Genomic DNA, 16214 nt, shown 5'->3' with positions numbered 1-16214 from the left:
ATTCAACTATGGCTCAGACTGAGAGCACGAAACAAGCTCACAATACAATCTATAGGGAAACAAACAAAAAACGAGCAATTTATTCATCTCTCAGGAAGGGTCACAAGCAGCAGAGTGGGTTAGTACCAAGCAGTGCAGTTGCTGAATCATACGTTAAGAGCATGTTTAGTTTTGCTAGAAAATGCCAAATTGTCTTTGAAAGCAGTTTTACATTTTGCGTTCTTACCAGCAATGGAAGAACATTCCCATATTTCCATTCTCTCTAGAATTTGGTGTTGTCAGTGTTTTGGATTTTAGCCACTCTAATAAGGGGATAGTTCTATCTCCTTGTTTGAATTTGAAATTCTCTAAAGACATATGATGTTGCTTATTTGCCATATGTATACTGTCTTTGGTGAGGTGTTTATACAGATCTTTGGCCATGGATTGTTTTCGGTGTTGTATCTAAAAAGACACTGCCAAACCCAAGGTCACCTAGGCATTCTTTTAGTTATATTCAAGGAGTTTTATAATTTTGCATTTTATATTTAGGCCTGTGCTCCACTTTGAGTTAATTTTTGTCAGTTATTTTAATAAAGAGAATTTAAATAAGAAAGTGGAGATCTGAAAAGGCAAAAAAGCACGGAGGGGACACCAATTTAGTAAGTCCAAGAGGGAACAAAAGCAGTGACTAGAACTGGTGCCTTGGAAAGGGGCTTCACAGAGCCGGCGTCCAAAGAGCTAAAAGATGGCACGGGCAAGCGAGTGCTGGTATCTCTAGACGTCAAGACGAGGCAAGTAGTGGAAATATGGGGGGAAATAACAGGAACAAAAACCAACTGCCACTGCACGCTCACTGAGGATTGTTATGTCTTCATAAAGAATTGGTCCTTTGTCATCATGGACTGTCCCTCTATCCCTGATGACATCCCTAGCTCTGAAATCTGCTTGTCCAAGGGCGATAGAGCTACTCCATGGTTATTGTGACTGATTAGTGTTAGCATGGAATTTCTTTCTCTACCCCTTCACTTTTAATCTATCTGTCTTCATAGTAAAAGTGGGTTTTCTTCTTCAAACAGTGTTGTTTGCCTTTAGTATGCTTTAAAATTTTTGTTGAAAGCCAGACACGATGTACTGGGTAAAAGAACCTGAGGTAAATAGGCCCTTATGGTGAGCCGACGGTTTGCTGTCGCTGTAGGTGTCAGAGGCTAAATTTTTCTGTGATGTCCTTGTTTTTTTGTGTCCTCTGTTGTCTCTAGATTTCCCTAGAGACTATTTCTTAAATAAGGTCCAAGGTAGGAAGATCTTTCTGTTGTATTTCCCTATCATGATATAGGAACTCTACTGTGTGGTGGCTACTCTGAAGGTAGAGAAGCCAGGGAAGCATCCACAGTTATGTGACTAGGTCTGTCTTCTGGTGAGACTTTGCCCCCCACTAGTTGACCTTCACCAGTGCCTCTCAGTTTTGTGGTTTCTCTCTCCTTAAGAGAGACAGGAAGAGGAAAGGGGGGCAGGGTTGGTCATTCCCCTTCCCATACCTGGAAGGCTAGAGAGAACTGGAGTTGGGTATTTCCTTTTCCCCAGGTCAGTTAGGCTCTGGTGAAAATGTTCCTCTTGAAGGCAGGCCTTGTCAAGAAGAAGATAATGAGAATACTCTAGGTCTATTTCAAAATGGCTACTTCCCCCTCCTCCTGCCAGAAGCATAAGATTTTTCTCCAATGTCTATTGCGAGAATCTGCTAGAGATCCTGGAGGTAAAACCCAGGCAAGTACGCCCCTACCCTGCCCAAGATGCGGCCACCTCAAAGTTTTTAACTCTCAGGCTTGTCCACACTGAGCCTCCAGCAATTCATCAGTTAGTTTAGGGTTTCCTACCCGAGTGTTGGTTCCCACAGAGATTTCTGCTCCTGGGTTTCTCCTCCAGTATGCTATGATTCTCTGTATCAGCCTATTTGTCCCCATTCTGGAGGCAATGGTTTTCCTTGCAACCTCAATTCCCTGATGAATCTATAAGAAACACTGCTGATTTTCAGTTTGTTCAGTTTTTTTCTTATTGTAAGGACAGGCTTGGTGACTTCCAGGCTCCTCAGATGCCAGCCAAGAAACTGGAAGTGCTACAGTAGTGAGGGATGTGTTCCAAAACCCCAGTGGATGCATGAACTAAAGATAGTACCAAACCCTATATACATGTATATTTCTATACATGCTTACCATGATAAAGTTTAATTTATAAATTAGGCATATTAGGAGATTAATAACAATTAATAATCAAATAGAACTATAATACTATGCTGTAATAAATGTTATGTGAATGTGATCTCTCTCAAAATATTGTACTACAGTCACCCTGCATGATAACATGAAGTGAGGTGAATGATGTAGGCATTTTGATGTAGCATTAGGCTACTACTGACCATCAGAAGGTGGGTCATCTGCTTCTGGACAGCAACGAACCACAGGTAACCGAAACTGTGCAAAGTAAACCTATGGATGGGGAGGGGGGTCGTCTGTAGTTTTTAAGTAAATAATCATTGCCAATAGTTACTATATAGAATCCTAAAATTTCTTAGAATTGGACCATTGTATAACACTAATCGACCTCATTCTCATTGGAGGAAAACCATTCTAGCTCCCCAAATGTGAAGGCTCTCATTTTATAGCTATTAGGGGACCATCTTATTTTAAAAGTTTTAAGAGGTTAATATACTGAATGATCTAATTTTGTGTTTATGGAAGCATTCACTCTGTCCTGCAGCTGTATTTAGTTGACTAAAAAATTCAATTCACTAAAGATCTATGACCCTGCCAGTAAGGAGGTAGTAAATTAAAATAAAACGTTAATACTGCGAAGTATAAAACAAAATGTACTTTAAAATACATCTACCCTTTACTTTTGCTTAAGCATATAAGCTTTGGAGGCAGAAAGAAATGTGTTTGGATAAAATTTTTCCCTATCCTCATTTCTCCCCTCTGTAAAGTAAGGATAGTAAAACTTAACTCAATGGATAATTACAACGGATAACGTAAAGTGCTCTGCACTTAAGGGCATGGCATAAACAGTACTTGTTCCCTCTGTTGTTATTTTTATTATTACAAGTCTGTAATTCCTTCACTTGCTATTGTCAGTGCTGGAAATATTTCAGGGACAGAGTCTACTGCACTCTGTGTAAGGCATACCTTAGCAGTATTCAGTCTACTTAGACCATTCTATGGCCCCTTCTACTTCCTAGGAATAAATTTCATGAAGAAAAGTTTTCCATTCTATTATTTTCCTACATTTTTATAAATGTTCTCATCAATCTGCATGTAAAATGCTACTCTGTATATTAAAAAATATGAACCAACAAAGAAGACAAATAAAAACTTCTTGGATGCAAACATAATGCCAAAAGCACTGGGGGAAAAGTTAATAATAACTCAGTGGCTAAAAAACTTTTTGTAGCAGGAATGGATTTATAGAACTGCTTTTAAAATTCTATTTAATACTTCCTTTATTTCTAAAGGTCTAATTCCACTTCTGAGATGCCAACTCTCAAAATGAATGACGAATAAATTCCTCAAACTGAGAGAAATTTAAATTATACAAAAACTTTCAAATTCAACAGCTTTAATCCCGTAGCTTTTAATAGTCAACCTGTTATTTTTCTGAGTTTGGTAACAATGAATTTTTCTTCCCCAAGTTTTGTCTATGCCAGCAAAGCTTTTCCAAAATTTAAAATGAAATTCGAAACTGAAAAGGACTTTTTCACAATACAAGGCAAAACCTGTATCCTTTCTCCCCAATTATTAAGGAAACTAAAATAGCTTCTTTAAATGAATAACCCAGCTCCTTTTCACAGAGAGCATGAAAAAGATACCAGAGTTCTTCACATTCCTGTTTAAATTCCCTCCCATAGGATTTGGATTTAAAATTCTCTTCAAAGCAATTAGATGTGGACTTAGTTATTTAGTGACAGAAACTATGTCCTAATGTTAAATTTCTGAATGGAAGAACTGACCTACATTCTTGGACCTGAGTGGTCTTGGTTTTGTCATGGAATGAACCACAGAGCAGAAAACCATTATTTTCTAGCAGTTAAGTTATTCTAATAACTTATTTTCTAATCTTTCATTATTTTTCCCAAATTAAGCAACTGTTTCAAACCTTTTCCTCTAAAAACAAACAAAATGAGACATACTTTTTTTTTCATGAGTTTGTAAAAATTCAATAAGGCAAAGCTTTCATAAGGAAGCATTGAAAACACACCTTCAGTCTTACTTATTTCTATGTAACCGTGTGCTCCATCCTAAGGAATATGGAAAGTATCTGTTTTTAAACACTTAGTCCCTCTGGTGTTTGCAGGCAGTGGTGTGCCCATGGTTGAACATAAATCATCCGTGAAAATCTGAGTCCCTCTTTATTCATTTTGTTTCTCCTGCTTCCAAAAGAATAATAAATGTTACTTTCATTCAAAAGAAGTCAAGCTGGATAGTCAGCACAAGCCAATTTCCTCAGGGAACAAACTTTAGTTTTCAACCCAAACCAAAGTATTTGAAATCTTCGGACCAAAGTACAAAAAGAGATAAGTAGGTCATTAACTAACGCTTCATTTAAAACCCGACAGCTAAGACAGGTCATTAAATTTTGAGCTTATGCAACTTATGCTATTGACAGATTTATAAGAACCTTCCTTTCTTCAAGGTGTCCATGACGTTCCCCTTAAAAGTGATCACAGTTTTTGAATGAAAATATCAACATATTCAGGTTGATTTTAATAAGCCTTAAATATTATGTAATTTACTGATGATTAAAGTTAACAATATATTTGAAGCACAATCTAGGTTAGTTTTTTGATAACTAGGTTAAGATTTTAGAAATTGGGGATGTGATTGAATTTTCATTCCCTTGATTTCAAGAAATTTGGAAGACATGGCAAGGATAAGGAGGGTGAGCCTTGCCAGCTGCCACCCACTACACAGAGCTCCAAAGTCATCCTCACGGGGTCAGTGAGAACACTGGCAGTCATCTGAGGTTTACTGACTAAAGCAGCAGGAGGGATCAAGGTGAGCACATAGCACTTGAGAGGTTTAGAAAATATATTCAAATGCCCTTTGCCACTGTTTCCATGAAATGGGAAGATAGGAGACACTATAAAGAAGCTCACATTCTAAAGTGATTTGTCCCAAGTCACAATGCTAGTGAGAGACAAAGATACAATTCTGAATCTCAGATTCTGTTCATAAAAAGAAATAACAAAAACAAAGAGACCCTGAGACTCTGAGACTGAGACTCCTAAGGGCTTAGTCCCAGGACTTCTTTCCCTAAGTGGTCTTTCCCATTCCACGACTAATTATCAAATACATGTAGATCATTCCCAATAGCATAACCCCTTCCAGACCTCTTCACTGAGTACCATACATACGTGTCCACGGACACCTGTAAAGTTACCACCTGAATGCCTAAAAAAGCCAACACACCCGTGGCAGAACCCTTGTTTCCCCTTCTGCCAGGTTTCCTATCTCAGGAAGTGGCACACTATTACTCTAGTCAGGTCGAGGAGTTATTTTAATCTCTGCCTTTCCTCTACTCGGCACCCCATATCCAGTGAGTCAGCAAGTCTGATGGATTCCTCTCCCATAATACTGTCTACCTCGATTCCATCTCCCTTTCCCACCTGCACTCCACCATCACCTCTTGCCTGGACAGTGCAGTCATCTCCTCACTAGTCACCCTGCCTCCCTTCGTGCCGTCGTAAAACCCATTCCACACACAGGACCCACGCTACAACCATGACCCTGTCATTTGTGCTGAAGTCCCACCTCCCGTAAAATCCCACATACCTACCTACCTACATTTTCAATTTTACAATTCTTATTGATAAGCATCTCAAAAATAAAGCCTTGGTAGTCGTCATAGCCTGCCAGTGGCAGATGGAGCTTGGAAATTCAGGACTTCAACCAAGTCTTCCAAGAGTCTTTTTCTTTAGACCATTCAACTTCCTAGTGATCTAGTCCTAGAAACCTACCCATATCTCAGTTTTATTTGTAATGTTGTAACAAAAGCGCCTCTCCTCCTGTGTCATCTGGTGATAAGATGAAATGAGTACTTTGAAAAACATACAGCATGACACAAACAATAAGTGATATAAAATGTATGCTACTGCAGAAATGCCGCCTAGGTATGGAGTTTTCTGAGCTTCTGTTTACAGGAAGAGGAGTTAAGTAAATCTATCTAACATAACTGACTTTTGCCTCTTGTCACCAGAATACATTAGGCTGGTTCCAGCCTTCTCTATCGCCTCTGAGGACCAGTGTTGTACAAGAAAGCACAGGGCTGCCCTGGTTTAGTCCCTGATTTCCCAATTTACCTTACCAACAAGTAAGAAATAACCAGACAAATCCTAAGTGTGTTTCTGACTAAAAAGAAAACAGGAAGCTAAAAGCCATAGTTCGAAAGGCTGAGAAAATCGGCCTCACCATGCCCAAAGTCTCTCTACTTCTCTTCCTCCCTCTCTCCGGGAAACAGAGGGTACAGCTCCAGAGAAGATGAAAGCCCAGGGCTGTAGGGTCCCTCCCAATGCCAGGAACCCAGGATGACTCCAACTCCAGGCAGACAGGGGAGCTGCAGCTGCATGGCTCCGCCTGGAGAAGTCCTGAGGTACCGACATTCACCTGGCTGCGCTACAGACACAAGAAACTAGCCCTCAGGATCAAGACAAGTCAAACAGGCAGGAAAAGGCAAGATGCTTTTTTTTTTTTTAAGATTTGATTTATTTATTTGACAGACGGAGATCACAAGCAGGCAGAGAAGAAGGCAGAGAGAGAGGAGGAAGTAGGCTCCCCGCTGAGCAGAGAGCCCGATACGGGGCTCAATCCCAGGACTTGATCCCAGGACTCTGGGATCATGACCGGAGCTGAAGGCAGAGGCCCCAACCCACTGAGCCACCCAGGCGCCCCAAGGCGAGATGCTTCTAATAGAATCAGTCCGTTGATTCATGATAATATGAAAGTCAGATTTACAGACAAAGGCACTGAGATTTCAAAGAAATTCTAACAACTGTGGACAGATACACAAGTTGCTGTATCTGATACTCCTTTCATTATGGTTGCCCCCAAGAAAGACCTGCCAAATTGCACATTCATTTCACTACCACACAAATTCTTATTATTCAATTTAATTTTCCATTGATTTTTTTTTTTTTTTTGCAGTTATTAGTCTATCTCAGTTCTACTTAAACCCCTTGGGTCTTTTAAGAAATAATACTGAGTGACATTTAAGATATTCAGACTACAGAAATGAAAACCATACTATACATTAAGAGTCTGCAAACTTGTTCTGTGAAGTCCAGTTAATACATCAGGCTTTGTGGACTCTGCCACATAATCTTCTTTTTTTAATAACCCTTTGACAATATAAAAACATTCTCAACTCTGTGTGGTACTAAAAGAGGCCATGGGCTAAAGTTCTGCAACCCTTTTAAATAATAACTCTGAACTAACAGTATATAGAACATACACAGTTACATAAAATATAAATCAGTCTTTCATTTAACATGAATTGTCCTGGTTCCACGGGTTTTTTTTTTTTTTTTCCTGAAGCAGATACTAAACTAGGAATGTTTTGTATTATAGAAGGATGAGGAATATACCCTGATTATTTCTCATGAGGCAAAAAATTTTGCCCAGATATTTTTTCCCCTCCCTAGGTGGTCATGGATAAAAAATGTTCACTTAGAGTTAATGAAGCATCCTTTAGAATGTACGTACTTATAGTAAAATGTAAAAGCCTAAGTTTATACAGCGCAAGTTGGTAAAATGCAAATTTGTGAACCCTCAAAAATTATAAATAGACACAAAATCAAAAAGCCAAAAATAGAATAAAATTCACCAATCCATCAAAATAAAACATCCATCCATGTGTTATTAAATGACTTTCAGGATCTCTGCACTAACATTAAAAAATAGCATCAAAATTTTGTAAGGATAATGGCATATGAATGACTTGCTGTAATTGGTATTTCTACCCCACAATGCAATGAAGTCCATTGTACCTGAGATAATGGAACTCTCTCACATGGCTCTTGCATTGTTACCAAGCAACAAGAAATAAAATGTCAGGATTAGCACTTGATTTAATATATTTTTATCATCAATAAACCATGTTTCTATTCTGCTATTCTTCTGGATGTAAATGGTCATTAGTCTAAGAATTATATTTAGTAATCTATAAGAGGATGCAAAAAAAAAAGAAAGAAAGAAAGAAAGAAACCAGTAAAGTTATCAGCAGGCATTCACCAAGTCCATTCTTTTTAAATATTTATTGCTTCTTTGGTGGACACAGCAGAGTTAACATAATAGTAATTCTCCTACTGAGGTTATTTTTTGCCAAAACACCCAACTACAATTTGTCTTCATTAAATACATCGTCATTAGCATTCATATATTTTCAAACCAATGTAGCATTTCATGAAAATTCAAGTCTTTAATGATCATAAATGATCTTTAAATACTTTATTACTTTGAAGTAAGTAGAGTTGATCAGTTCAGTCAGTTCAGCTGTGTAAGGAAATTATCTTATCTGTCAAAAGACTGCATACCTGGCAAAATTTGTAGCATAAGAAACTTACAGATATCTCTCTCAGAGTAGTTCAGTAATAATTATAAACTGAAATGCAAAGCATGAATAAAATCTTACAACTAAAAAACTATGAGAGAAAGAAATGTAAATTAAAAGATATTACATAGAGGCGCCTGGGTGGCTCAGTGGGTTAAGCCTCTGCCTTACGCTCAGGTCATGATCTCTGGGTCCTGGGATAGAGCCCCGCATCGGGCTCTCTGCTCAGCAGGGAGCCTGCTTCCCCTCTCTCTCTGCCTGCCTCTCTGCCTACTTGTGATCGCTATCTGACAAATAAATAAATAAAATCTTTTTTTAAAAAAAGATATTACATAATTTAACAGGTCTAAAACCAAAAATCAGTGTAAATGATACCCACTGCTTACCACAACCATCCCCAAAGTTAACACCTGAGCAAGCCACTGCATTCTGCCAGGGTTCATGGGGGTTGGAGGAAAGAAGGTAATTCGTTCTTTCTACATTGTATCAAATAGCTCTCTTACCTCTCCCTTCCCTTTTTATTTTTATTTTTTTAAGATTTTATTTATTTATTTGGCAGACAGAGATCACAAGTAGGCAGAGAGGCAGGCAGAGAGAGAGGGGAAGCAGGCTCCCTGCTGAGCAGAAAGCCTGATGTGGGGCTCTATCCCAGGACCCTGGGACCACGACCTGAGCCAAAGGCAGAGGCTTTAACCCACTGAGCCACCCAGGCGCCCCTCCCTGCCCTTTTTAAAAAAGAATTTGTGTCAAGTGTTCAACTCAACTGGCCCAGGCGGAAAAAGTAATAGTTTCTTGCTGTCCTCATTCTAGTTAACTAACTGAAGTAGAGTTTTACCAGGTAAATACTTAAGGGCAGTAGGAGATACTTAGCATATTATGTCTCACACTGTCAATGTCCAACTTGACAGTCTACTCAGCTTCTCGTAAATATCATGTTTCCACATGTCAATCAGAGATTTGTGTGTGTGAATGAATTCCATACAGGGGTGACCACTAGTAGCCTGTCTAAAGATACGTGTGCTCCAAACTGAATCTGTCTAATGAGGTCTCTTAACTGGTTAGAAGTGCTTGTCTTATGTGAGAGAAGCTTTAACTTTTTTCTGTTTATACCTATGTTTTTTCTTTTTACAGTCTCTTGCAAAAATTATGAGTTTCACTGCTTTAAAAGCCATAATATCAAAAGGCATTAGCAATGTCAAGATTAAGAATAAAAGACACTTACAAGGAAAGGAATTATGTTTATCCCTCAGGCATTTTTGTGTTCTCTAAAGCAGGAAGGAAGATAACCAAAGTCTCTAAAAACATGGATACATTAATTGGCCTGCTTGGTGGAGATTAAATGTTCACAGAATCCACTGAAGTGATTAAGTCATGTCACTAAAATCCACTGTGTTCCAACCTTCTAATTGTAAAGTGAAGTAACAACCAGTTTGATCACTTCTGCTAAGATAATTCAAGAGGAGTTATCAATGCAAAGTTCTCCAAACAAGGCCAGAGAGTCACAAGAGCCAGGAGGCTCCAATCTTAGAACCATTCTCCATTCATCTCAGAGTTCTAAAGCCAGACTTAGGCCTAATCATCTCTTGGGCATTATTACAAAGTGAACTAAAAATACAAATCCTATTTCCCATAGCCTCAGAAGGAGACATTGCTATTCCCCCTCGAGAAAGCTACCTTAATGGGAGGCTCCTCAGCCTACCACCCTGCAACGAACAAGGGAGAGTAGGTCATCCCTCGTCCTCAAACCCACCAGGAATACTCTCGCCACATGCCTTTCCACCTACTTCTCCTACCACCTACACTGCTCCCACTCCGGGAGCTGCAGAGCTGGTGTCCTGACTCCCTACGGGTCTGTACTCACAAGGCCTTTCACTGACTGCCTTATCTAAAACTTCAGTTTCTTCTCCTGACATTTCATGTCACTTTTCATGCATTTTGGTTTTTTTCCTTCACACATCAACATACAGCATACTACATACCTCCCTTACGTATCTCGTGTCTATCTTGAGCAGCACCGTAAGCTCTGTGAGAGCGGGGTGTGTCTCTGTTTGGTCACTGCTGGACTTCCAGAAGCTAGAAAAGTGCCTCTCCTTAAAATGTGGTTGAGATATAATATCTGGTATTTCTTTACAGATAATAAAGGAGGAGAAACAGGGACATGGGGATGTAGATGAGGCGGGCGTGACCATAGGCTGACAGTCATTGCCACTGAGGGATGAGCTCCTGGGGCTTCACTATCCTCTTCTGTTTACTGTTGCACAGGTTCATCATTCTTCATAATAAACATCAAAAACAAAAATTTTTAATACCATTTATACTGCAATTAATCTTCGCCCTTCCTCACCCACCAATCAGAAACGACACACATCTGCTTGGCAGACGGGCACACATGCCATTTTTTCCTCCAGTTAATCTCCTAAAGAGAGACGGCATGTGCCAGGCATTAGCACAGAACACAGAAGTCACAGTTCCCAAAGCTTGCCTCTTCTCACACAAGTCTTAGGAGAGCACTCTGGGAAGTAATTTCAATATGTCCGTACCTTACGACTTAGTACATTTTTCTTAAAGTGACTGATAAAACACCACATTCCTGATAATGGTGATGGCTGCAGGAGACCCAGGCAGATGAGAAGGAATATGAGCAATCTTCTAATTCTCACCTGAGGTGGGTTCACAGGTGTTCAATGTGTTATTATGCTTCTTAACCCACATGGGCTATACCCACGCAATAGTTGCATGAAGCAAGTCTTTCATATGCAAATATGCAAATATACCATAATGTCAATATCATAAAAATAATTCTATTCAAGTTGTGATCATAAATATACTGTTTTAACTAAAAGCTGAAATCAGCTAAAAGAGAAGAGGCTCTGTGTAAACCGCGCTGCCCTCTAACACCAGCCACGGCACAACCCTGATGAAACCAGCAGGGTTGTTTCCGTCTCAGGCAGCCTCTAGAGCCTTCCGTGGCTGAGTCAGACGACCTTTTCTGACAGAGCAGGCATGCCAGGCTGCTTGCAGGAGACAAAAGCTCAACAGTCTCCTGACTGAAGCACTCCAACCCCTCCCCCGGGTTTTCTATTATAAGGTGCTTTTTAAAAAATGCAGAAACAGGTCCCTTCCAAGGAAAATCCAAAGTGGTGGGATAGGCACCCAGGAGACTGGCAGAGGGGCTCACGGGGAATTAAGGGATAAGAAGACCCCTCCAAAACCCAAATGAGTTCCCTTAGAAAGACAGGACAGTCCTCACTTCTCATTATACACACAGAATGCAATGCCAAGAGTCATTCCCTGGCTGGTTTTGCACTTAAACTTGTGAAGTTTATCAGGGAAGACGACTGCACCCACTCAAAGAGAAGGAGCCCAAAAATATCACTGTCTGGGCCAAAAAGAGAAACATCTTTCTGGCATGTGTGCCAACACGTGCACCCACTTGTATTGTTTTTCCCAGTAGCCACCCAGTTCCAGAAGGGGGTGATGGCAGGCAGGGCGGGCGGTACGACGGGCATTCACCAGATCACAGCTTTGAGGTGAAGCTGCAAGTGGCTGCAGGTTTTAAGAAACATGAATGCAATCTTCCTATCGATTTTATTAAAGGGGAAAACAGACACACTCAGTCACCTCATTAGCTTTATACAACTGGAAAGCTTATGGAGAACACATCTGAAAGGGAAAAGTGTTCTGGAAAGGAGGATATTCCTCTCTTAGAGAAACTGGAAATAACATATTGAGAGCAAACTGGATACTCCCTTTAATTCAAGATATAAACATCCTGGTTTACTTCTTGACAGAAAACACTAACTGTAAATTAATTAGAGAAGAAACTATGAACGAAAGAGAAAAAAAAAGCAAGAGGTGACTGTATGTTCTTTTGTCACTCTGCTTCTAAGGCCAAAAACAATTTTGGGATGCCTAAGGGAACCATCATTAATATTATAGATATTTATAGTTCTACCCTCCTTAAAAATCAAATCACAGGACATAAACGGAGCAAAAGGCTGCAAAGACGCTGCACCACAGAGCAGCCCGGAGCTTCAGAAGACAGTCTGGAACCCAGGCTCTGCTTCAGAAAAGTCCTCTAGTTCCTCTTCAAAAAGAGAAAGGAGATGAGCTGAGAGTTCTCAAAAATATTTTTTGACTGTCTGAAAATACTAGAACAGACCTTCACCATATTTAAGGGAAATTTGTGGAGAGCTGCAAGGTTCAAAGAGGCTACAAGATAGAATGAACTGAGGTGAAGACTGAACGGACCCAGAGAGCTACTGATCCCAGGACGAGCTTTTCGCAAAGCCAGCTCCAAGGTACACAGTCGTGGAGGAGAAAAAGACCATGATCAGGATGGCTGGCAAGGAAGAATAGGAGAGAGGAATAAATTAGCCAAAGAGCTCTCTGCTTGATTCTAATAGTTATCATTGAAATGGATGACTTCCAGAGATTCAGTATCTTTCAAAAAGTTTGAAAAAATCATCCATTTATGATGATTTGAGAGTTATTTCATAAAATAATGGAAAAGAGCAGATACCTGGAATCAATCTCTCTGTAATTCTGGGTCTACCTAGCTGTGTTAACTGTGTGACATCAGGTCACATATTTAACCCTCTCTGTACTTTAAATTTCTTTTCTGTAAAATAAGGATAATACTGGTTCCTACCTTTTAAGATTATTATGAGGATTACAACAATAATAATGTACATAAAGAATACGGCAGTGACTAATACATAACAAATACTTGATTAACAGTAGCTATTAATATTGTTAATAACTAGAAGGCAGGAAAAAAGTGGGTAATTGATGATCTCTGAAGATTCCTGTTTGATACCACACTGCAGAAACCAGCTCACAATCATCCATCCCACTAGGATCAGCATCAAATAAAGCAGGACAGAACAGAAGAGAATTAGAGAATCCAGGAGGTCCATGCAGGTAACACAGTGCACAGAACACAGTAAACAGGAGGAGCTGGAGGTCCAGAGTACTCACCAGACTCAGAATAATACAAAAGTCACAGTCAAACTGGACTCGTCATATCAGAAAATACTCCCATCCCCAATTCCAAATGATTTTCCTTTTTTGAGAACACAGTTTTTATAACTCAAGTTATGAGCATATGGACCTCTTCTACCATGGAGCTTATGATAATCCATTACCTAAAAGCTGTTCTGCTTAGATTCCTAAGATAGAATGACAAATTAGATTTCATCTTGATCATCAAAACTAAGCTCTGTCCAATCAAATTTTCACAGTGATGATGTTCTACGTGTTGACACTATCGTTGACAGTAGTCACTAGCCCTATGCAGCTACTGAAGAGAAAATGAATTTTATCTTAATTTTAATTAATTTAAATTTTAAACGTCACATGTGCTAGTGGCCACCATGCTGGACATTGTAGGTATAGTAAATTGGGAGTAGCTAACGGAAACACTGTATTGAAAAGGATCCCACAGTGAGTCTACATTTAGCAGAAAAGAGTACAGTGACAGATAGAGATGTCTGTTCTCAGAGAAGGAGGGGGCTAGCCTTTACCATATTTACAGGCTCAGTTAAGGGAATTGACCTCCCTATCCCTTATGCAAAACAAAAATAAAAACAAAAACAAAAACAAAAACAAGAACAAAACAAAACAAAACAAAACAAAAAACAACTCCTGGGGCACCTGGGTGGCTCAGTGGGTTAAAGCCTCTGCCTTTGGCTCAGGTCGTGATCCCGGGGTCCTGAGATCGAGCCCCACATCGGGCTCTCTGCTCAGCAGGGAGCCTACTTTCTCTCTCTCTCTGCCTGCCTCTCTGCCTACTTGTGATCTCTGTCTGTCAAATAAACAAATAAAAATCTTAAAAAAAAAAAAAACAAAAACAACTCCTCCCTTTTCTAGTTATCTACAGTGATTCTCAGACACTAGAGGGTCATTTTCTGTTCTTAGAAGAAATAAGATTGGCTGAAAAGAACCAGATTATAAAAGAAGAAAAGAAGAACTTTGGCCAGGACGATGCATAATGCCCTTGGTATTCAAAGACGGAATATTAGTTCCAGGAGGTGTTACAGAAGCACGTAAAATCAACAGGGTTAAACTACCAATTATTTTAAGCTAGGTTATAGGCTTTTTTTCAGTGGTAGTATGTAGATGTGCTATGGACAGGTCATTAAGATTATTTAATAAATTAAAAAAAATAAATTACGCAGTGAGAGTAAACCACATTGTCCATTTTGAATGCAGAAAATACACAAAAGCCATTTCAAAAGAAACCACCATGCCTGCTTTGGAAGTACCACATCCTCCAGAACTTTAAAAATAACATATTTCACTATTCAAGAGAGGAACAGAATTCTAACATTTGATTTTTCAAAAATACCACTATGCTGCCCCTATGAGATACCACCTTGGCCAAAAAGTATGCAAGGAGTCAAAGATGCCACATACAACACTACCATCATGAGAAAAACCTCAAACATATATTCTCATTTCCAGATCCCATAACAGGTTCCTATAAAGCTCTCCCAAAGACAAACTATCTCAAACTTTCATGAAAATTTGGTTCCAGGGTGATTCTCAAAGCCTCAAGTTAAGAATCATTTTGAAGTCTCCTTTCAGGTTCAAATACATATAAACAAAATGGCATGTTTGGGTGGCAAGCCATCTATTTTTGTCCCAGAGCTTTAGCCCTAGAAAGGAATTAGTGAAGTATCTCCCACACCATGAGATGTCCAAAGAAGAGGCAGTTAGTTCCTTAATTCAAATGCTCCAAACAGAACCACATCAAAGCCAATTACTTGTACTACACTCCTTCTTCCTTAAAGAATTCATAGTATCAAACACAGTAAGATAATGATACAATTCAACTATTCTTCTGGGATTCTCTATATAAAAATTCATCCTATAATTTTACCTAAGGAGTCCTATTTTATTCAAGTACCAAAGGACTGTTATACGTTAACCAGTCTCATGGCTTGATCCCAAAGAGAGCATTCCAGTGAGACCCTACCCAAGCAGAAAGCCAATGTTACAGTAAAATTTCAATTATCACATATATTTCTTTAAGATTTTATTTATTTATTTGTCAGAGAGACAGAGAGAGAGTGAGCAGCAGGGTAGGAGGAGAAGCAGGTTCCCCACTGAGCAGGGAGCCTGATGTGGGATTTGATCCATGACCCTGGGATCATGACTTGAGCTGAAAGCAGATGCTTAACCAATTGAGTCACCCAAGGTGTCCCTCAACTAATACATATTTAAATAGAATCCTTAGATATCCAAAATTTAAAAGCAGTCATTGTTTGCCCTCCAGAAGACAAAAGAACTGTTATATATTTTCTGAACTAATATATAATAGCAAGCTTAAAAAGCAACCTCTGGAAAGCAGAAACAACCTCTTCTCTTACCTCTACCACTGTGGTCTCTGCAGCTTTGCACATTGGCAAATTGAAATTTCTTGCACTTTTCCTATATTAGGAGTCAGGGAAAGTGGGAAAAGAAGACCAAAAATAAGAAGAGTTTCTCTCAGCTTTATAGATTAAAAGAATTTCTATTAACTAAAAATCTATGGAACTTTTAAAAGAATGTATCATATTTTCCATAAGTGTTAAAATAATTTTATAAATAAAAGCAATGGCTACTTCACTCAATCACAATTTCTATGGAGTTGAAGGAAA

At 39.2% G+C, this 16214-nt stretch overlaps 1 protein-coding gene across 1 annotated transcript in view; it reads right to left on the bottom strand.

The window, feature by feature from the left end:
* Positions 1-16214, bottom strand: part of LOC111141198 (3-oxoacid CoA-transferase 1) — a 125956-nt gene that overhangs the window by 82602 nt on the left and 27140 nt on the right. The window contains exon 7 of the mRNA XM_022493605.1: positions 15945-16005. Within this exon, the coding sequence (XP_022349313.1) occupies positions 15945-16005 (61 nt within the window). The remainder of the gene's footprint in view (positions 1-15944; positions 16006-16214) is intronic.

Source organism: Enhydra lutris, unplaced genomic scaffold (assembly GCF_002288905.1).
Source record: "Enhydra lutris kenyoni isolate GAN:26980312 unplaced genomic scaffold, ASM228890v2 scaffoldscaffold5, whole genome shotgun sequence".
Taxonomy (NCBI): Eukaryota; Metazoa; Chordata; class Mammalia; order Carnivora; family Mustelidae; genus Enhydra; species Enhydra lutris.
The sequence above is the reverse complement of the archived record's forward strand: the minus strand, read 5'-3'. Positions and strand labels throughout refer to the sequence as shown.